Source organism: Falco rusticolus, chromosome 3 (assembly GCF_015220075.1).
Source record: "Falco rusticolus isolate bFalRus1 chromosome 3, bFalRus1.pri, whole genome shotgun sequence".
Classification (NCBI taxonomy): domain Eukaryota; kingdom Metazoa; phylum Chordata; class Aves; order Falconiformes; family Falconidae; genus Falco; species Falco rusticolus.
This window is the reverse complement of record NC_051189.1, coordinates 114,074,793-114,097,204: the sequence shown is the minus strand read 5'-3', so window position 1 is coordinate 114,097,204 and position 22,412 is coordinate 114,074,793. Positions and strand designations below refer to the sequence as shown.

Genomic DNA, 22,412 nt, shown 5'->3' with positions numbered 1-22,412 from the left:
TGATGCTCAACAGGATCTCACGTTTATTATTGAGAAGTGATTAATGGTGAAAAGAAAGGCAACGCCCATTCCTCATTGGCTTAACAAGAAACTGAAGAAACATAGTCACTACACATTTTACAATATTTCTTCTTTTTTTTTTTTGTCCAAAATTCATTTTGCTGTAAACAAAACAGGTTTTTTACTGCTGTTCTCAGCTTTCAGAAATCAAATTAACCCAGACTTAATCTGTAAATCCGTATAATGCACAAGAACAGAACATTTCTTAGGACTCCTAGTACTTGACTTTTGAGTAACAAAGGGTCAGAGAAAAATGAACCACCTTTTAAGACACAACCTCGTGGACAATTTCTGTTCAATTCTTCTTAGGCCAAAACCCCAATTTCCTTGTAGAATTCCTCCTCTTCTAGGCCAGGAGGGGGAAATTAAAAAAAAAAAAAAAAAGTTACTCCACTTTCCATGGTGGATGTTACAACTCGGTGTTCCAAGTGCAAATGTCAAAACCAGGGGAAGGAGGCGCGAGGGGGTGGAAGGAAGGGAAGCAGCGGGGTTTAAAAATTAGAGGAGAAAAAAAAAGGCATACGGACTTTAAAATCCGAAAAAAACATAGTAAAAAGACAAAAAACAAAGCGTATGCTCTGAAATCACAACCAAAGCCAAAAGAAAGGGGACAGTTTTTACCTATACTCTACCTAGAAGGGATTTTTTTTGTTGTTTTTGTTTTTTTATGTCCTATGTCTTGTGAAATTCCAATACTTTTTTTTTTTTAAACTGCAAGTTTGTAAGAGTCTTTTTGAAGTCAATGAAATTAAGAAAAAAAAGTCCTAATTCTCTCCGGAATATTTTTGCTTGCTCTTTCTCTCTCTGAAAGATAATTGGGATGCAATCTCTGCTGCAGTCTCTGTGGGAGGAATAGCCTTTTACTTGACACGGCCTTGGCGTTCCTGCAAAAGAAAAAAAGATGTTGTTAGCAGAGAGCAATCTTATTCATCGCTGTCACACATCAGCATTTCAACAGGCGGATCTGCGACGGGGGCCTGTCCCACGTGAGCAGAGTCTGAGAAGAGTATTTTCCTTTGCAAAGGAGCTATTCCAACCGCATGGGCTAATGTGATGTATTTACACTGCCAAGGTCTACCAGCTCATTGTGCTTCTGCTTTCTAAGGGCTGTTCGTACCACAGCTCTGCTCTTCTTCCTCACAGCAGCATCCTTCAGCACAGTTCTGGACTCTCCCCAGGACAGACATCACCAGGCTGCTCCAGGCAGGAGGTTTAACAGCATAAAGAGGAATGGGAGAACAAAAGAAACCAACCCACACCAACCAAGGAAGAATTGGTGAAAAAAAAAAAAAAGTGAGTCTGTCACTACTGGAGTTTGCAGCTGCAGTCAGTGGGTGCTGGGAGTGGGGGAGGCAAAGCTCCCCACCCCATGGCACAGACCCTCTGCACCCACAAGGTACCTCGGCCGTCGCAAAGCAGAGCTCTGGGCTGGGGAAGGCTTGGGCAGCTTTGGGAGCAGGGCTTGGCAGCGCTGCGGGATCAGGCAGCGCTGCTTTAGGGAGAAGAAAGAGGAAGCAAGGAATGAATGCCAGGGCGTGTGGCACAGCTCTGCCTGCACCCAGCTGCTGCCGGAGCAGGGCAGCCCAGCTCCCCAGGCGCTGCGGGTGTTGCACAGACCTCGTGGCCTCACCTGAACTCCCATGTGCGCATCAAAGCAGACTGGAGCTCAAACCCAGGGACATCTGCCTGTCTGCAGGGACTGACATAGCCCACAGCTCCCAGCAGAACACCTCACCAGTAACTCTGAAACCTACCAATGGCGTCTCACCTGAAAACCAACAGGTTCACAGGGATCTCCCGCTGACTGCTGCTACCACCCCCTTGGCATTCAGCCACATCTCTCTTCCAGCACCGACGGAACGCACCATCCAGGCAAACATTTACACCAAGCTGAACAGGCAGCACAGCGCAAAATATACCCAGGCATCAAGGACTTACCCTCTCCTGTGCCACGTACCACAGGCCAGCCTCTTCTGGGCTTTGATTGGGTTTAACAGAGAAACTTTGCAAGGAGGAGGGTCTACGCTACCCCAAAGGGTTAAGAGATGCTGTCCAGCCCACATTCAAAACACCATTTCCAGATCATATACCAGCTCAAAAATAAAACCTGTCAACAGCTAAAGGGCTCTGGGCTGATGCTCCTCCTTGTCTCTTAACTGCATCTTCTCCGAGCACAGGTGTCTGAAGTCTCTTCACGAAGAGCACCCAAGGCATTTTGGCTCCAGCTCCCATGCTCAGAGGTGGAATGAGTTAATCCCCACCTAAGCCAGTCTCAGGAGGTCCATCCTGCCTCCAGAGCAGGGCAACACCTGCAGCAGATGCCTGCTGGCAGAGCAGGACAAGGTGGCTTTTCCCTTGTGTTAACATACGTCACTCAGAGAGAAGGGACACTGTTAGGGCTCCGAAACTGACACCCGGCTGTTTCAGTTCTGGATGCTTCCCTGTGAGTCTGCTGCTCTGCCCAGGGTTGTGTCCCCCAAATTTAGGGCAGCTGCAGCGCTGCCTGCCTGCTTCCCTCTGCCCCTCCTTAACCTGGTGATCAGGGGCACCTTCCCGGTGGGGGGAGCAGGCAGCCTCTGCCAGAAGCATGCGGGTTGCTCCAAGAAATAAGTCTTCTGCCACCACCGCTAAATCCAGGACGTCTCCGAGAAGCTTCAATCCCAGGCTAACAGCACTTATAGCCACCCATTCTTAGGAACCTTCCCAAAAAAGAAGGCCTTGCATCCAGCCCAAAACAACACCCCAGGCTGTGGCAGCCCCTCAGCCACATGCAGACCATGGCCCACGGAGACTCCAGCTCCAACTCCTCTGCACGAGCCGGATGGCAAAGCAAGCCCCACGCGACACCGCACAGACCGCCTTCTGGGCAGAGGGATTAGATCAAGGCACACGTTCTCCTCAAGAATATTTGCCTCACGTAAGTCAACGAAATTCTCCTCTTCTCCACTAAGTCGGCCCGAGCCCGTTGCTAAAAAGCCACCACTGCACAACAGTGAAATAAAACTACCATGGTAGAAAGCAAAGCCAGTCTTGAACACCAAGTAAAACAAGCGCTGCAGGGAAAGGCACAAATCAGAAGGAAGGTGCCAAGCCCTATTCCTTCTCTGCTGCCTGGCTCAGCAGCCAGCACGTTACGTTCAACAAGGACAGATGGCAACGTGACGCATTCCTTCAGGAAGAAGCCACAAGTGCCTGAGCTAATGCCTCCGTCTTCCCCAATGCAGACACGGGATAAGCCGGCTGCCAGGTTCAATCGCTCCCCTCTCCATCAGCGGCCAGGGCCAGTGTCCTGGGCTGGCTGCAGACAGAGGCTGAGGGTCCTGCTGAGAGTGTCACCCCATTAGCTGACCAGATGGGCCAACGATTAGTCACTCCTCCCTGCTGTGAAGGCGAAGCTGCTCCTGACATCAGTGTATGGTTAACAAGGAGCAGGAAACAGGACCGAGCCTTGGTGCAAAAGTGACACCCCCACCCCCACCCCAAAATCCCAATGTGCCAGAACAGAAGGTGCCACACCTTCAGAAGAGGCTAGAGCAGATATCTCCATGTCCCCAAGCTAGAGAGGGGACCAAAGCGAACATCTTCAGAATAGATTATAGCCTGGTTTTTCTCAACCCAGCCTACTGTTTAAAACCTCCTGCTATTCAACCTGGAAATACTGGTGCAGAAGTACTGCTACCCTCCAGCAGCACTGCCAACAGTACCCTAAGGAGCACGCCACAGAAAACAGCAGCCTGACATCTAACCACACCTGCCACGGGCTCGAGGGGCTGACTTCATACCTACCTCGAGCTGTCCTGCCCTGCTCTCCATGAGGAGCCCAAGCCTCCGCTCCGGGAGGTGCCGAGCCAGCCAGCCAAGAGCTCTGCCTGGTCAAGCAGGTGCTGCCAAGGGCACTGCTGCCAGGGAAGGAACGGCTCTCTGCTAATTTCAACATTGCTTTTCTCTGGGAGATTCACATCCACTCGCTTGCGGTCTCCTCCTGGAAAAGGGGGTAGCCAGGATTTTTACACTGTCCCATCCACCAGCCCAACTGCAGCACATGAACACATCTTGGTCCTTGGGGTGTTATGGAGTAACAAGTGAGCACCCAAATCGTAGCAAAGCAGCAAACAGATGTACCAGAACACATAGCAAAGGTCTGCAGTGTTACAAACGTTTGTCCTTCCTGGCTCATCCTCTTCTGAAATCACAGGCCATGGGATGGTGTAACAGACAGCCCACCCAGCTAAGGGACAGCCCAGGGGAAGGCAGAGCAGTATCTGCACGCCCTCATCCCGGGGACTACATGTCGGGGCAGAGATATTCCACCAGAACGTGTTTTATTCTCTTCAGCTGCACTTTCATTAGACCTGGGCCATGTCTTATTGAGCCACGTGGGAGCAGCAGGAAAAGACACCAGCTCAGACTCATCTCCCACCTACCAAACCCCTCAGCAACCAGAGGGGCAGGAGCACCACAGCACTGAAATGACTGAAGTGCAGAGTGATACACCAGTGGCTGGGAAGATGCAGGCCAGGGCTCAATCGAGCGCTGACACCCACACATCACGGCCAGCGTGCTTCTGGGCTGGTGGTGTTCAGAGGCACCAAGCTCACACGAGGCAAACATTTCCAAGTAGGAGCCCTCTGCAATCATCCCGCTTTAAACCACTTCAGTCACATCACCGCTGTCCCCGGAGGGGGGATGCAGCAATATCACAAGCCAGGTCCTGATAATAGCGACTGAACAAGCTGGTGGAGAAGGCTGATGAAAGATTATGTTATCTAGTCACACTGTGGGGAGCCAACAACAAAAGGCTCAAGAGTTTATGCCGTGAAATGACGGCAATAGGCGGTAACACTGCACATTTCTTCAGAGCTCTTACCCTGATTAACAACCAACATTCAACCTCAATACTGCTCTGGCAAAGGTAAGGATATTATTGCCACACTACAGATAGGGAAATAGAAGACTAAAACGAAAGGGAGGGCCTTGAGAACAACCGAGAGCATGGCTCCCAGCTGGGCAGCGTACCAACTGTGGTTTATTTGGACCCAGCTGACCTGGAGCACGGCGTAGCTGCCTGCAGACATCAGGCAGGCCAGGAAGCCGTCTCAGCCTCAAACTGAGAAAGTCTTACAAGCAAGAAGTATCACTTGCCCAGTACCTGCCCACAAAGGAACTGCAGGAGATCACTTCCTTGGAGCGTGGTCTATGCTATCAGCATCATTCCCCAAAGGGCTGAGATACCCCGCAATCAAATACCAGCCTTGAGACACGCACACGCAACTCTCACCAGACACCTCGTTTGACAGCCCACGACGTTTGCTGCGACAACGTGGCGTTTTGCTGCTCACACCACCACCTGTCGCACACTGGATGTGATCCTAGCAAAGCACACTGCTGGATTTCCATGCGTTTCTGTCTCCGAGGCAAACTTCTGACGTGCCTTAGAACCCAGGAGTTACAGCAGCCGGCTGCCTCAAATGTGCCCAGCGCTGCCCTCCCAGCAGGATCAGCTCAAGGCATGCACAAACGATGGACCATGCATCACTTTATAACGCTCTTCTGCTCCACAAACAGCCTCAAGTCCTAAATGATTTACAAACCAAATATGAGGTTTTCCTGTTGTCAGCATCAGAAAGCCATCAGAGTTACAGATAAAAGCTACATCCTAGTCTGTTTCATCTCGGAAAGGGGATAAAAATCAAATAATGATCTGGTTATAGTCAGACATCTTCACCTACTCCCCACTCACATAACAGAGCTCACCACCAAGAACGAAGACAGGAGATAGGCCAATAAAAGTAACTCTTGTTTTACAGATCAAAATCTAACGGAGCAAACTCAAACACCCATGGAATCCCAAAAGGGGTAAACTCACATCACTGCAAAAGTGTGAGCCAAGCAGGGATGCAACTGTGCCTGGTCAGCCCCTGCAATTCAGGCTTTGTCCCCAAAAATGCAGAAGGCAGTGGGAAGCACCAGAGTGTCCCCTACCACCACACTGAGTGTGCATGGCTGGGCAGGTAGGAAGTTCTGGCTCCCTCTCCAAACCCAAGTACACCACGGGGTGCTACATGCTCGTCACCTCACTGTTTAGTCAGGATATGAACTCATGGAAAATAAATATGGAACAGCAAGAGGCAATTCCTCAGGTGCAGGTGTAAGCCACAATATACCTTAACACCAGGGAACGTAAATGCCACAGCAGCCACGTACTTTATGTCAGACACTGAATTACCCTGTCAGAGCACCTAGCTTGGGGCTAGGGCTGAGGAGGACCCGAAGAGTGCCAGGACTTTCCCCCTGCAGTGGGTTTTATACAAGCAAGGTGGTCCCAGCTGTCAGATACCACCAGGCATGCCACTGTTCCCTAGCACCTTGCAAGGCACCTTTAAAACTGATGCAACCAATTGCAAAGAACGTACCTCTTCTTGCTTAAACATCACATTTGATTGCAGGAGTAAAGCAGCCCAATTTCCATAAACATTTATAATTACCCTCCCATAGGGAGCCTTGTCCCACAGGGCAAAACTTGTGCAGGAAACAAGAGTGGCGTAAAAGCTGAGAACATAGATGAATATTTAGAGCAAAGAGCAACACAGAGCAGCTGGGGAGGACTCCCAGTGGCACTCCATGCGAGGACAACTTGCTGGCTTTGGAGCAGAAGCAAAATAACATCACCACAAGCCTTTTCAAGTCATTACAAAGGCAGAAAATTCTCCTTGTCTTAAACCAGGGAGTCTTTATTCTTCCCTGTCACTACAAGGGATGAGAAGCTTGCCATCTTTCTTTTTGCAGTCTGCCAACGCTTGCCCATTGGGGCACCTCAATCTCCCACCGCAGGGCAGGGCACTGACCTATCTGCCTGCACCAAAATCCTCACAAAGTGGGAAAGAACATTAATAGCATGGACAAAAGTAACAGGAATAGTTAATGTGAAAGTTTAATCAAATAGCACTGAAATACCGACAGCATTTACCAGAGGCTCACTCTGAGCTTCACATCAGAGTCTTTACCTAAACCAGATACAGTAAAGTGCTTTTTTTTTTTTATTATTTTTAAAAAAACAGACCACCGTTCTTCTTTCTCATTTAGGCTCACATGAAATGCATTTCATTACTTTGGTTACCTTAAATCACAGCTCACACAATAAGTATTAGCACCAGAAAATGACTGCCACGTGACTCTAGAAAAAGGAAGGACTTCCACTCTGATGTTTCAAAATCGTCACTGCTGTAGAGTTAGTAAAGCCTCTGCACCACCCTCTGTCACGCCACGCAAGAGCTGCATGATCTTGTGTGGAGAAAACCTGTGGAGCTTCACTAGAATTCATGGTTCCATATATTCATATGAGATCTAGATAGAGGAGTGAATAATAAAGTGACGAAGTTTACCGATGATACTAAGCTATGCAGAGTTATAAAAACAGCGGCCAACTGAAGAAGTGGAGGACTTTGTGACAAAAAGCAGCTGAACATTACAGGGAATTTGGTCTACCTGGTTTAGATAAATCAAATGACATGTGGGAAAAATCACCATCCGACCCCAAGATGACAGGCTCTGAAATGACCATTAACCATCGGGAACACGAGGCCAGGGTTACGGTCTTTAACTCCAGGAAAACATCCCTCCAACCACCCTCAAAGTCACATACCAAATCCCTGCTTTTTTCCCCCGCATCCATGTGAAACATGGAAAACATCCACCATCAAGAAAACTAAACATCACTTGGAGCCAAACACGTCACTATGCCTTTATACAAACCCAAGCAGCACCTCTACCCCCAGCAGCATGCAGCTCCGCTCCTCTCCATCCCTACGGGCACGCAGAACACCCGACAAGGGTTAGAAGAGAACAACAGGGATGAGCAAAGGGCAGAAGGGCTTCCATCTGCACAGCCACGGTGCTCTAGCTCTCAAGCCTGGAAGAGAGACAACTGTAAAAGCAGAGCAGACACAGAGAGGACACTGAAATCAACTGCTCACCACCCCTTCCAGTGCAAAAACTAGGGAGTATCACGAGGCAGACAAAGCAAACCAAAAAGATGTGTTTCCCTACATGATGTAATTAAGCTGAAGATCCTGCTGCCACAGGATCCTGAGCATGCTCAAGAAATGCATCAAATTCCTGTGGACAACAAGGGAAATCATAAGCTACTAAAGATACATCCTCTGGGTCAAAGATATTCTTGAGCCACAAATTGTGAAGTGTAAGGAAAACCTTCAGAGATGGATAAATATGTGCTTGTACTGCCCTTTCAGACATTTGTGCTTGACCATGTTATTGTTAGCCGCACATGGAGCTTTCTACCTGGAAAAAGAGCAAAGATGCTTAAGCAGGGTCTCTATTGAGTCCTGCAGACCTTGCAGCCACAAGAGACGCAACATGACACTACACAGACTTAAGGTCTGACCCGCTGCAGTTGTTCTTGTGTTTGAGGCTAAAATACTACCTCCATCCCAAGTAACGCAGAAGAAATACTTCATGCTACAAGAAAAACACATCACAGTATTCCTTATTATAAAAGGATAAGAGGAGATCCATTTGCCTACTTCTGTCAACCATGAAGAGCTGAATTCATGAACTCCCTATAGCCATTTGTGTATACCCTCATTTTATTGCCACTTGAAAGGGAACACAAAGCAGTATTCACTGGAACACAGCTTCATATTTCAACTTTTTTTTTTTTGTTTCTTCCTTTAATATATCAAGAACATGGCACTCTAATCAGCTGAACCCCAAATCAGGCTGGCTTGCACCAGCCAGAAGGTTGATGAGCAGGACTTTACGATTTCTTAAGAGTTTGCAAGTGATGATGAGAAATTCTCTGAAGTCATTTTAGAGGAGATGGCATCACACTACAAACAACAGGGCTGAGAAAGCAGAGCCTTCCCTGTGTGTACAGATACACACAGGGAAGGAAACTAAAGTAGTGTGGTTTCTTTTCCCCTAAAGATTAGAAACAAAATACAAGGGTTTTTAGGTAGATTTTATCTAAGTCTTCTAAACTGGTATTACATTACAAGAAATAGCTCTGCAGTTAACCACAAAAAAAAAAAAAGCTCAGCATCATCCTTTTAATAAAAAAGTTCTAATGATATGGAACCAGAAACACAGTCTTCATTTCCGAGTCCTTGCTGAAGAACAGTTTACAAAAATCGAAGCACTTTATTATTAACTGCCCAAACGCAATATGACATGACTGATACACCAATTAAAAAGCCTCACACTGGGCGCTAGTCACTGGAAGGAGCTCCAATCAACTCTCTATCCCAGTAATCAGCCTGGATAATGACAATCCTTGTTAACGGAGACTTCCCTGGGTAACTTTGCTACAGTAAAAGCAGGGTGGCACTGTTCTAGCTTGGCAAGCATCCAGCATTTTGCACCACTAAGGAACTGGTTTATTAACGCAAAAGCATAAGATAGTACAATCACTACCAGGTACAAACAAGAGCATCCAAGAAAACGAGAGGACTCTAGTAATTGTGGCAAAAAGAATTGCACAGAATAGAACAAGAAGCTTCCCAACAAATACCTGTCACACAACACTTCAAAGGAGACAGAAAAGAAAGCCACTTCTTTCAGACAACAAACCCTTGCAGAATTACATTTTCATTAAGAACAAGTGAGGAACACTGTGCATGAAGCTATTCTTGACGTATTGCGTATATACAAGCTCACATACCAATGCACTTCAACAGTCTTCTTGGGATCCTAATCAGCTTTCAGCAACGTCCTGTGACCCACTGAACTTCTGCACCAGACAGAAAACCCAGGGAACTGCGCAGGACCAGTCCTGGTGCTTTCACTGAACAAAACTGCTGGCAAATACTTATCTTCTAAGGAAAACTACTTTTTCCTGGAGAAGTAGCTGTTAATAAAATAACTCTAACCACAACGCCTGGGTCATAGCTATTAACCTCAGCGCTGGCGATTTAGCCGGAACGCTTGGTGGGGGGGGATGGGGGGAAGCAGCCATTGCTGCTGACATCTTACACACTCCATTCTCACGCACCAAACCCTCCACCTCGTTTCTAGGGAATCTGCCACACACATGCAATTTCAACTTGGCTGCTGAAGGAAGTACAGTTGTGTTTTTTTTTTTTTTTTTTTTTTAAATTTAAGACATTCATTTGAAGTCATTAGTATGTTCATAATGAATGCAATTAACATATTTATAAGAACGATCAGTTTGGAGTATTCTGCAACTTAGAGCAGAAATCACCCAGCCAATGTGAAGATAACCTGGATGGAAGGGAGCACAGAGCTTTGCTCACACTAAATGCCAACAAGTGAGTTGGGAACCAGCTCCCTAGAACAGGCCATGAAATAAGCTCCTTCTGCCTAAGGCCATACCTGTACGAGGTGCAAAACCTCCTCACCATGTCTGGCTCAGTGACTAGAGAAGAACAGCTTCAAATCCCATCACCAGTCCTCAAAAAAATGATTTTAAACAGTGCATCTCAACACATCCTCGAACCAACTTCAGCAAGTCAACTTTAAACATTGTATTTTACTGTTTTATAATATTAACAAAATGTCATATTAAAATATTATTTTAAAGACTGCTAACAAGGTGTTAACAGCGAGAGGCAGGGCTCTGAGGCAAGTGCAACAGGCTTGCCCTTCCACCACTCAACTTCCACTTCAGTTGCAGTGAAATGGCTCCCAGCTGCTCCTGTTTTAGGGATGAGGAAACAAAGTCCCCTGCCTTACAGAGGAAAACACAGATTAGAGCACCAGCCAGATCTAAAAGCCTTCCCCTCCAGTTTTCTCCTGCCTTTAAACAAAGCTAGAATGCAACCAAAAATACACGAGAATGCTGTTAAGGGCTTTGTAGTGCTGGCTTAAAAATATCTAAGCACAAAGCACTCCTTACGTCAAACAGCCAGTCCCAAACTACTAGAATAAGCAGTATGGTTTCCATTTCCTCTATTACTGAGCAAATATATGAGCATGGATACAGATGTACAGGATTTAAAAGTCCTGGAAACAAACTGAGAGAAACCATGTGCACTGCTGAACAGCAGAGGGTATCTGCAGCAAGGAAGTTCTGTCCTGGTGAGTCAGTCGATTCACTTTGCTAGGGCCAGGATGTGGAGCAGAAAAGAGCAAACAGCCTCGGGACCACGGGCTGAGAGGAACTGTACGAGGTCAAGCAGTGCTCCCTTGCTGCCACAGGTAAGCTGGCTTCGCCTGGATGTGCAGTATCCAGGAATCGAATCTTGTAGTCAGCAACACTGGCCTGCTGCATACGGTAAAGCCAAAGCAAATGCAGCACTAGCCAGGATGACTGTAACAGTGGGAGAAAAGTGCTAGCTCACCCTACAGGAAATAAGTTCTCTCCTCCCCTCGGAAGTTACAAATTAGGAAGAAATAAAGAGCTTTACAAATTGCATCAGCAAGCATTCCTTTTTTTACAGCAACTGTGAAACAGTCTGCCAGTTTCAAACAGGCTCATGTAACGCCACTTAGTTTTGCCCCTTAAATCATATCTTCTAAGGGGGGCAGGGACACTTGTCACTATTAATACTCCTTTAACCACCAGATGGCGTCACCTGAGACAAAGCAGCACATTTCTGGAAATAATAGCTCCAGTATGACAAATCACACCTTTCTGTTTCAAGGCTGGTATATACCTCAGCATGAAAAAAAAACCCCACAAAAAACCACCCCATCCTGCACAGCTCATCCTGACTCAACTGGCACTGAGGTCCCTACTCGAAGTGTCTCCTACCAACTGCAAACTTGACAACTGAGCACTCTGGTCCTGGAAGGGACAGGACTGGTTTTCATGGGATAGCCTTCCTAAAATCCCTGCAACCTGCAAGTAGCCAAGTACCCAACCCTGGGCAAGGCAACGGGAGAAAGAACAATGATAAACTTCTCTGAAGAGTTTATACATTCATTGCTTTCCCACAAAACACATGCTGTTAACCTTCTGCATGCAAGCAGATCACAATCTAAGATCTTTACACTGAGGTCTGCAAGGTTCCTAGAAATACAAGTGTACTGCTATGGGCTAGAGGTGGTGGTTGTTCTTGTTTGGGGTTGGTTTTTTTTTTTTTTCCCAAAGATAAAACAGCTCTTACAGAAGTTGGTGACATGCTCTACCATAAAAGCAGCTGTTACAGGTTTCAGGAAGTCCTCAGCTACTCCAGGTAGGATCACACCGGAGTCAGCTTCATCATTTTGGGTCAGGAGAACATCCAAACCTTTTAAAAAGCTGGATTAGTAGAGCAAAGCAAGCCACTTGAGAGAAATGGAGATTAGCCTCTGAGGACAAGATGGGCACAGGCAACAGAAAAGGACAAATAAGAGCATGATTTCAAGTGTTTTCAACACTGACTTGTCTACCTTCCTACGCCGGCCAAGGAGAACAGCACAAATACCAAGCACAGCATTTTTCATATGATTTCCTGGAACTATTTTAGGGAATTCTGAAGAAGTGACTCTAACAGTGAGAAGTATAAAAGATTATTCAAGAGTTTCCAGACTTTCACAAGAGCTTGTCCATCTGCTCGGGTAGCGAGCAGGAATCAAACTGCAAATCAGACAAAGGTTTAGGCAAGTTGAAGCCAAGTGAAACAATTGCAGCTTGCTAAAAGTTCAAAACAAGCCAAACCTTGAGACATTTAAGCTTGAAGGAACAGGAATGCAGAACATTAACATATTGCTGCCATCCAAAGACTGGTAGCAGAGACAAAGAGCTGGTAGCAATGGGATTTCCCCAACACAAAAGCAGCTTGACAGACCGCAGGCAGGGTGCTGCGCCACAGCAGCATTTTAACTTTCCAGCGCCTCAGCTCTGTTTTCTGATATATTTTTTAATCCAGGTGATTACCTGACGCTTCAAGGCAGACATAGCATGGCTTGGGCTTTTTTTCCCCACCCACAGTGCCAGGGTAACCATCAGCATTCACTCCAGGAAAAAAACCAACCCAAACACAAAACCCTCCTTGAGCAAAACCAACTGCTTCTCAATGAAACCATGAAAAAGCAGTTAAGAGAAACCTCAACCATCTTCAAGGCTGCGTCAGGGAGCAATTGAGGAGGTCAAACTGTTGCTGTAAGACCAAGTCACTTCCTCCGTGCCGGATGTTACAGGGCAGGGGCCCTGAGCATGCAACAGAGTGAGTAAATGGTAAAAAGCAAACACCAACTGTTTTGTATCTACAAGACTCCCTCCTTGACTATGAATTCCAGAGAGATATGACTAAGTTCCCTTTCAAAGAACAAGTTTTCCTAATCAACCACTTCTGCGCTGGATTGCCACACCAAATCAACTCAAACATCATTTAGAAAGGAGATGCTGGCACACTTGGCATCTATCAGCTACCATTTCTGCTTCTGACCCTCAAGCACTAGCATGTCTCTCAAGAGAAACTGAAGAAAGGAGAGGAGACCTCAAAATGCAATTGGAAAGATGAATAGAGACAGTTTACAGTTTTAAGAAAACTGCTAAGCCATTTTTAGTATTGTACTGATCTTCTGACATTACAAACAACTCACAAACACAGCAGCTTTCCTGCAGAAGAGACTATCAGTTCGTCCACTTTTCCCTCAGCATTTCCCCGCTCTGTTGCTCTTCCTTCTGCTTGCTGCCTGCTTGTATTTAGCCAGTATTACCTCTCCACATCCTCCATCCATCCCTCGCCCAGCAGCAACATTCCCCCGCTCCCTTGCCTCCTCCCACTGTGCCAAGGTCTGCCCCTCTCACAGTGCAAACTGTTCCTCCTTCAAGTCAGATCTGAGGCATACGCGAAGTCCTGCACACTTCCGAAGATGTCCTGCACAGACCAGGTTTCTGATTACATTCAAAACCTCAGTTAGTAAAAGAGAAATCACCACTTCAGTACAGCTGGATACCAAATGGAACAATTTTAGGATGTGAAGTCACGCAAAATATTCAGGCTTTCACAAAAATCAAGTTTACACCTCCACACCTTGCAATGTATTCCTCCCTTACAGATTTTCTTCAAGCGCTCTAAGTGCTACAGTATCAGATGCAAAACGCGACCACCTTTGCGTATGGGTGATGCTATTTATACAGATAATGCTCCAAGTAAAAGATATTAAAAAAATTCACTGTCATTGTGAGCACTTGCAGCTCCCAATTCTGTTCTTCAACCCTTGGGTGGAAAATTCCCCATTGCCGAAGCTAAAGGGATCATCAGAAAATTGGCAAACTACCAGAAAGCTGTGCTGATGCTAATTTGTAACTACTGTTTTGGTAAAATCCCAGCAAGACCCCTATTGTGGGGAAGGTCAGCCACAGGTGACTAACACAGCTGTACCCAAGTATGATTCGAGGCCCACTGGTCACTGAATTTCGGGCAGAATTGTCAATTAGCAATCCTCCCATAACGAATCAATGATGACAGCAGGCTTCGAGCAGCCAGAGCCATGCAGCAACCCAGCGCAGCTGCGGGCAGGTGGCAAGCATGGCTCACGTGCCATGCTCCCGGGCAGCGCCCATGCAAGCAGCCCACCAGATTCACGTACAACCAAGCTCACTGTGAGGAGGAACGGAACGATCTGCCCCGTGCCCACCGGAGAGGGGACAAGCACTCATGGACTTAAATTGCAGTGAGGGAGATTTAGGTTGGGCATTAGACAAAGCCTTCTAACAGGAAGGATAATTAAGTGTAGGAATAGATTGCCTGGGGAGGGACAGGAACTGCTGTTCCTGGAGGTTTTACAAGTGGTGGGAAACATCTGTCACGCTGACCCCACTTTGGGTAGGGGGTGGATTAGGCGGCCGTTCAAAGACCCAGCTCTGTTTCCTAACAGCCCTTCAAACCCCCCACTGTTCTCCTCCTCTAAACTATTCTGATCTAGGAGCTGACAATAGCACAGAAATAAATTTTGTTTAGAACACATGCTCAGGGAAGGCTGAGATTTAGAGCAACCGAAGGGCGGTCGACTGCAGGCAGGGCCTGGACAAGCCTGCTCACACTGCTCCGCCAGGGTGCTGGCACGCATTTCCACCCCAAACAGGAGCTGCCACTTGGGTAGCGGGTTCCATGTGTGAGCACGCAGCTAGCCAAAAGGCCAACTGATGCCCACCAAGCTTGCTCAGAAGCCCATGTCTTCACACCCTGGATTTAGTACAGCGTAAGGCAGCCCTCTTCCATCTCCTGCCCCGCAGGACTTCACCAAGACAGACAAACAAGTTACCTTTTTAACATTTTCTTCCTCCTCTTGGCGTTTCTCATAGTGTGAGAAGTCATCAAAGATGGAGGTGGTGTGCTTGTAGGTGGCAATGATTTTCAACACCTGCTTAGCCTTTTCCAGAGGCACCTCCTGAGTGTCCCTGGAGTTGGTCACTGGTTTATTCTCGTTGTTCTCTAGGCGGATGTGCCGCAGCTGGCTGTTGGGAACGTCCTTCACAAAAATCCACCTGACATCAAAACGTCCCTTCCACTTGTCCTGGGACCACACACCCGCACACGTGTTATAGTCCACAGCAGATTTCATTTCTGCTACTCCGCAGAAGTGACCGCTACCGTTGACACTGAACAGTAAGTAAACAGGGCCCTTCCCATTCATGGAGCGATAGGCGGCATCCAGTCTCTTGTTGCCGTGCTCTGTACTGCACCAGATGTTATATTTAATGGAACGGTGGATATCGTCCTCAGAGTAACTCTTAATGATGAAAACCCGGCCATGTTTTGGGTTCCAGTCAAAATCCTTGGGGTTGTAGTTGTTGATGGATCTCAACTTCTCCAAGACTGGGTGCGGCTCGGAAGGAACAGAACCAGAACTGGCCTGAGACTGTCCCACTCCATTACCGTCCACTCCGTTTTGACCAAACCCGTTGCCGCGATTACGGGGGGCAACCCAGCGAGTGGGCTGGGCCGTCTGCTGCGGCACAGGCAGCTGGGCTGGCTGCGGCGGCGGCAGCGGCTGGGGCTGCTGCCCGCTTGAAGGCTGTGCCACCGGTGGGCTGTTATTGATCTGCTGACCCACAGGCTGGGGGGACCCCTGGGCTGGCTGCTGACCAATATTCTGAACTAAGGCTTGTGACGGGGCTTTTGCCACCGGCCCTTTGTTATCCCAAGTTCCAATATCCATGTTATGTTTTATTGGAGGCGGTGGAAGACTCGACCCTGCAATGCCATTCTTGGTCTTCAGCTTGGGCTGCTGCTTAGCCGGTTTGCTAGCAATGTCAGCCCAGGAGGTCGGCTTGGGAGGAGCGATAGTAGCTGGAGGCAAACTGTTAGATGCCACGATATTACTGGTAATGGATCCGCTACCGACAGCGGAACCGACGACTTTTGGGACGCTGCTCGCAACATCTGTGCTGCCCAGCTTCAGAGCTGCCATCCCTTGGTCGATGGTGTTCATGCCAGGAGCTTTGTTCAGCGTCTCGTTAGCAAAGGCAGACTGCCCATCGATCATGGCTCCACCCAGCGAGCTAGGGGCATAGGCGTAATTGCTACTATAGCCAGAGCTTTGAGTGGATTGTCCCTGAGAACTGTTATTCCCCCAAGCCGAAAAGTCAATCCCACTTGGAAAGAAGTTAAAGCCGTGCTGCCCAAGAAATGGAGTGCTGCCAAGGGCCCCCGGCTGCCCAAACATCGCGTCTGGGAGAAAGTGAGGCTCCCCGTTGCTCAGCTGTCCGTAAGAGGTTAGGTAGGGCATGGGTGGGTCACCCCCCGTAGACCAGGCAGCTTCGCCTAAGGAGTAGGAGAATCCAATGGAGGGACTGTAGTAGTTTGGTAAGTAGGAATCGGACATTGCAGTGTATGCATTATTCTGAAAAAAAAAAACAAGAAATAAGCACTGAATAGTTAGAATGAGCTGAACAAATTTCAAGGGACCAGGAATAAAAAGCCATCTTAAGACTTCCCGTGCCCCACCCCTCCCTACCTTAGGGCTGGGCAGATAAACAGGCCTGGCCTTGAAATACTGCCTTTGTTAGGAGTGCTCTAAAAACTGTTCCGTTGCCAGAACGGTGAAACACAAAGGCTTACTTAGCAAGCTTCCCATGCTGAGATGGGAACGCATTGTGATCGTGATGCGGGACTGGACAGCAGATTGCCCTAGAGCTCCTGCTCAGGCTATAAAAACAGTATCTTATCTAGCATCCAAATATTATCATCATCTTTTTGTAGCTACTACCAACGAGGGCTTTTCTTGTCTGTATAACGTACTCGTCAACCCTTATCCTGCTGCTTGAGGGAGAGTTTGCGTGAAGGATGCAGAGGGAAGTGGAATATGGAGAAAAAAAGACCCAGTGGAAGTACACTGCCAAAATCATGAGTGTTCCTAATTGCCTTCCTTAAACTTATTACCCATGAGAACAGCTTTATCCCCACAATTTAAAGTTTCAGAGCTCATAATATTCCAAGAACTTGCAATTAAACAGGGATTTAAAGCCTACTCCTCAAAACACAAACTGCTCCAGTGCTGCGGGCACATACGAAAAAAAAAATACCTGAAAACGGGGAGTAATCAATTAGGTTTCAATAGGAACCTTTCATAGCATGGTGACAGCAGCTGCACAAGGAACCAGGCTTCAGATTCAGAGAGGAGAAAAACAAAAAGCCACTCCATGCCTTCGTCTCCCTTTTAACATCCAAGCAGCCTTTAGGTTACAAAACCAAATGCCTCATTTTACAATTAGGGAACTCTCAGACATCACCAAGATTTGCTTACATGAAAAAGTCTGTCATTTTTCATTCAAACCAATGTCCCCTCCGGGGAGCAGTTAAAGCCACACTAATGGACATTATCATCCAGTAATTTGAACCTGTGTGCAGACAGCCTCACGCTACACAGCCGCTTACATGTCAGCCCGATGCAGATGAGATGAAAGTCAGGTTCAGTTCCCATTTAAAAGCTTGGCTTGCAGCAGGCTCTACTACAATGTTTTGTTGAATCATGTTTTCACGTGCCACCTGCAGCTCCCAAAGGACTTCATGCCATACTGAAATCTACGGAGGCTCTAAAGATGGCTCTGGCACCCTCCAGAAATAGTTGGGTTTGCCACTCCACCTTCCACTGACAGCAACAGTCTGGGGCTAATCCAGCCCCAACTTTACAAAAATTAATAGGAATTATTTAACATAATGTCTTCAGAGACAAGGTTTGTTTTGTTGTATAAAATACCAAAAAGCTTTCTGTGGTATTTCATGGTGTGAATGCACAAAAACGCAGAGACACTCTCTGTTTTCCCAAAGGGATCTCAAGAGCAAATTAGTAACAGAACTCTTACCCAGGATACAGTTTTGCTAACTGAGGAACTCAGACCTGCTAAACCCACACCAACGAACAGTCTTCAGGGCTCAATCTTCCAAGAGCACAAATACTGACACTAATTTGTAAGGCAAATGAAGGAACTTAAAAAATAAATTATTATTTTGAACCAGCAAAGTCTCTTCAAAAGATAACACCTTCATTTATAGGAGTGACAATGTAGACTCCTGGAAATTGCCTTTAACTGAACATAAACATGCTGACCCACCCCTAAAACCTGAGCCCAGCAGGCAGAGCAGACGTTTTCTCTCCGCAGGCTTCTCCCTCAAAGCACATGGAACACATCACTCTCAGATTAAAACCTGTCCCCTTGTCCCCTCAAAATATTTTATTACCTGCCATTACATGTTTAACTTCATGAGACATTTTAACGCAGCCTGTATTAAACTCTTACCTGTGAAGTATTCACCACCCACACTCACGTAGTAAGAGAGCACAGGAGCTGAACAACAGTTGAGCACTGCCAGCTCAAAGCAGATTCAAAACAGGCTTGCTCCTGTTCCCTACCTGAATGTCTAGAACTACACTTTGCTACCAAGCACCCCACCTCGCACTGCTACCCTGCACTCGCACAACCGACACAGTTACTGATTAGCATGCAAATAAAATGTCACCAGCTTTTAATTCTCTGCAATGGCCAAGAATTTTTGTACAGTTATTTCCTCAAATTCACAATTCCTCTTCACCTCAGACTAGAACCAGGGTTTAAGCTTACTGTTGCTGTTAAGCTTGGTTTTTAAACTGCTGAAGAATGACTTACTGTGTATCTGAGCTTTAAAATACACAGTAACCTAATTTACTAGGCTGACAAGCTACTAAAAGTTGCACCTGAAACAGCAAGCTCCTGAATGAAGAGCCATGAAACTCTACAACATGGTTACCTCATGCTTGTGTGGAGAGTTCAAAAAGCAATTTCAGAAAGCACTGGCGTTACTCATCTAATTTACTTTTCAGAGCCATATCTGTAACTCCCTTTCCCACCTTCAGAAAAAAGGTGCACGCTTCGACACCTTTGTGGTTTTGAGCCTGGCTGGTTGGCTCAGCAGAACCACAGCCCTCTCCAGACTGAACCCCAGGGTTTTGTTTTCTATTCTATCAAGTGTCAAAACACGGATGAGAGATGACATGCGACACAACATGGTGAGAAAGTGGGATACAAGTTGCCCTAAAGTTCCATTCAAAGTTAACATGGCTGTTTCACCTCACTCCTGCTGAATTTCTAGAGCAACAGCTCTGCTCTGCCTCCTGGGGCATGCTCCAATCACTTCCTTATTTTTAAAACCTATTTTTACCAGTATGACAAGCAAAAAGAAACTAAATATTCAGAAGTTCTTCATCAAACACACAAAATAGGGTAAAATATCATGTTGCTTCTAACATTACAGCAACCTTCGTTCTCTTTAGATTTAAATAAAGCTACGCTTTGCAGGAAATACATCTACATTCACAAGGAAGCTGGAATTTGGCGATGTTAATTTCTGGGATAGAAAAAACTCACCATTAGTTGATAGCTACGAGGAAAGTACCCAGTTTTATTCAAGACTTGAGAAAGTAATCACACTCTCTTGCCCTATGCAGGTGGCATTTAGGCTTGAAACTTTTTAGGGAGCTGAATGCAGCAAGTTATCTTAATGGACAGACTGAATTCTGAAGATTATGAACATCTGACAGGACCTTAAAGAATATCTAATCTCAAATCTTCAGCACAAACTAGGAAAACACCCAAAGATTTTCAACAAGAAACTGAGACAGAAACCTGTTCCTGTGTTCCAATAAAACATGCATCACCGTTCTATGAAAAAAAATAATACGTTGACTAGTAAAAATGATCAAAAAATACAGATAGGGAAAACCAGAACAGCTTATTTTTACTAATCACAACTGGAGAGGAAAGAGATGCTGAGAATGAACTAACTGCTCCAGTGCCACTACAGATGTTTATCTAGAATGCTAACTTGTACCACCTAATCAGCTGAACTCCATCTGTTACAGTGTCACTCTCCTACTGCTCATTAAGAAAAAACAAAGAAAAAAACCAGCTACCAGTGGAGCTAATCGTAAATAGAGTTAAGAGGAAAAGTAGCTGGAAGACTGGCTTTCAGCAGCTGATCGCAAGCTCTCCAGCTCAACTTCTAACTGAAGCTCTCAAGAAGTCTTAACAGCCTTTAGCACATGTGTGTTCTGTAGGTCTTTTTGACGAAAAATACAGAAAACCCCATGAGACACATTTTCAGTTCACGCGGTAGAGAGAGAAGAACACTGATGGTATCCTCCAAAAGCCCTCGGCACGTAACTGCATTGTGCGAGGCAATTTCACCACTCAACGTAGTGCATCTCCTCGGACAGTGTAAAGAACCAGAAACCAGCAAGGAAACAAGGTCATAACACTAAAAATGAAACAGCAGAAACTGCAACTTCGAGACAGTTACATTGACAAAAAGAGCTGAACATCAACTGTCAGAAGTCCTTACACCCCTGAGAAGTTTTAAAAACCTTTATACCTCCCCCCACCTCAACCTAATAGCATTCAGTGTTTTCTGCCTGGAAAAAAGCATGTATAAAATGGCAAGGAAGCTGGCAAACACCAAAACGCAAGCAGTGGAGATGGGGAAACACAAGGATGCCACAGCTGCCTTCACTAGAGAGCAGCGTGAAGCCACCGGGCTCCTGGTGCTTCCTACCCGTTAGCAGGTACGCCTACTCACCGGCCGAGCCTGGGGACTCAAGTAGGGCTCAAAGTCATCATCGTTTAACCCATCCTTTTGATGCACAGATCCGTTTTGCACTGAGGAAGAGATGCGGCACGTTAGAAAGAACCCTGCCGATAAACTCGAACATTTTGCCAGCTTATTTACGAGACAAACCTCATAACTAGCTCCCCCTCGTTCTAATACACCACACGTAGCCCAGCGGGTAGCGGAAAGCCACTCCACCGCTGCACAAACACCCTGAACACAAACTTTCCGCAGCCCCGGACACGGCGACGGGCGTCCCAGCCCAGGGTTTGTTTTCCTGGCAGCCACGCCGCTGCGGGAAGGCGCGGGGAGGCGAGGCCATGCCCCGCCGACTGCGGGGGGATCCTCCCCGTGCCTCCCCCGCGGGCACGCTCCCCAAAGGCGCAGCTTCCCGCGGGCCCCCCCGCCGCCCCCGGGCCCCCCCGCCGCCCCCGGGCTCTCACCTTTGTTGCCTTGGCCCTTGGGTCTCTGGCGCGGCGGCGCGGCGTGGAAAGAGAGAGGGAGAGCGGTGAGTCAGGGGGGCGAGGCGGCCCCCGGCGGGCTGGGGGCCCGGCCGCGCCGCAGCACAATGGAGGCGCGGCCCTGCGGGCGGGGAGGCGGGGGGGAGGCCGCCGCCGCCCGGCCCGGCCCGCGCCCCCGCCACTAGGCCCTGAGCCGCGGCCTCACCTAGCGGACCAGGCCCGGCGCGGCGAGGGGGAAGGCCGGGCGGTGGCGGCGGGGTTCCTACCTGCTCCAGGAGGCTGCTGGCCGACATGGCTCCGCGGCGGGGCTGCTGGCGGGGCGGGGTGGGGCGGGGCGGGGCGGCGGGCGGCGGCGGCTTTGTCCGGGCGCGGGCGCGGCGCGGCTGCCTGGCGGACTCCGACTCGCCCGCGGCGGCTGCCTGGCTGGGGCGACGCTCTAGCCACCCCCTCGCCTCTCCTTCCGGCCCGCGTCTATGGCCCAGGCCCGCCGCCTCGCGCCCACACGCGCTCCCCGGGCGTCACGCGGCACCGCGCGCGCGCCCCGCGCTCCCAGGCACAATGGCGGGAGGGGGGGGAGGGGGGGGGCGGAGCGCAGTGCATGCCGGGCCGGTGGAGGACCGGCGGGATCGGCGCCGCCGCTCGGCCGGGCGTGTGTGTGCGGGGCCGCTCTTAAAGGGCCAGGCGCGCCCGCCGCCCCGCCGCGCTTCTCCGGCAAAAAACGGCAAATCGAGGCCCGGCTGCTGCTCCCGCCCCCTCGTGTCTGCGCACCCCCGTCCCCCTGCTCAGCGCCACAGGGCGGGGGGCCAGGGGCCACGGCCGCGCTGGGGACCCCCAGGGCAAGGCCCCGCCCCCCACTCGGGAGGATGGGAGTGGGGGCAAGGGGGGTGCACAGCCCACGCTG

The 22,412-nt window shown here is 48.3% G+C and overlaps 1 protein-coding gene across 2 annotated transcripts; it reads right to left on the bottom strand.

Annotated features, from left to right (window-relative positions):
* Positions 1 to 22,067, bottom strand: YTHDF2 (YTH N6-methyladenosine RNA binding protein 2). 2 transcript variants are annotated; one of them, XM_037380641.1, is made up of 5 exons: positions 21,778 to 22,064; positions 21,494 to 21,518; positions 21,021 to 21,100; positions 15,232 to 16,812; positions 1 to 944 (listed from the first exon to the last, which is right to left on the bottom strand). In XM_037380641.1, the coding sequence occupies exons 1-5, from the start codon at positions 21,802 to 21,804 to the stop codon at positions 921 to 923; spliced, it is 1,737 nt and encodes a 578-aa protein (XP_037236538.1). In that variant the 5' UTR covers positions 21,805 to 22,064; the 3' UTR covers positions 1 to 920. The 2 variants fall into 2 exon arrangements, with proteins under 2 accessions (XP_037236538.1, XP_037236539.1); XM_037380642.1 differs by lacking the exon at positions 1 to 944 and adding an exon at positions 953 to 10,843 and having other exon boundaries at positions 21,778 to 22,067.
* Positions 22,068 to 22,412: the final 345 nt, after the last annotated feature.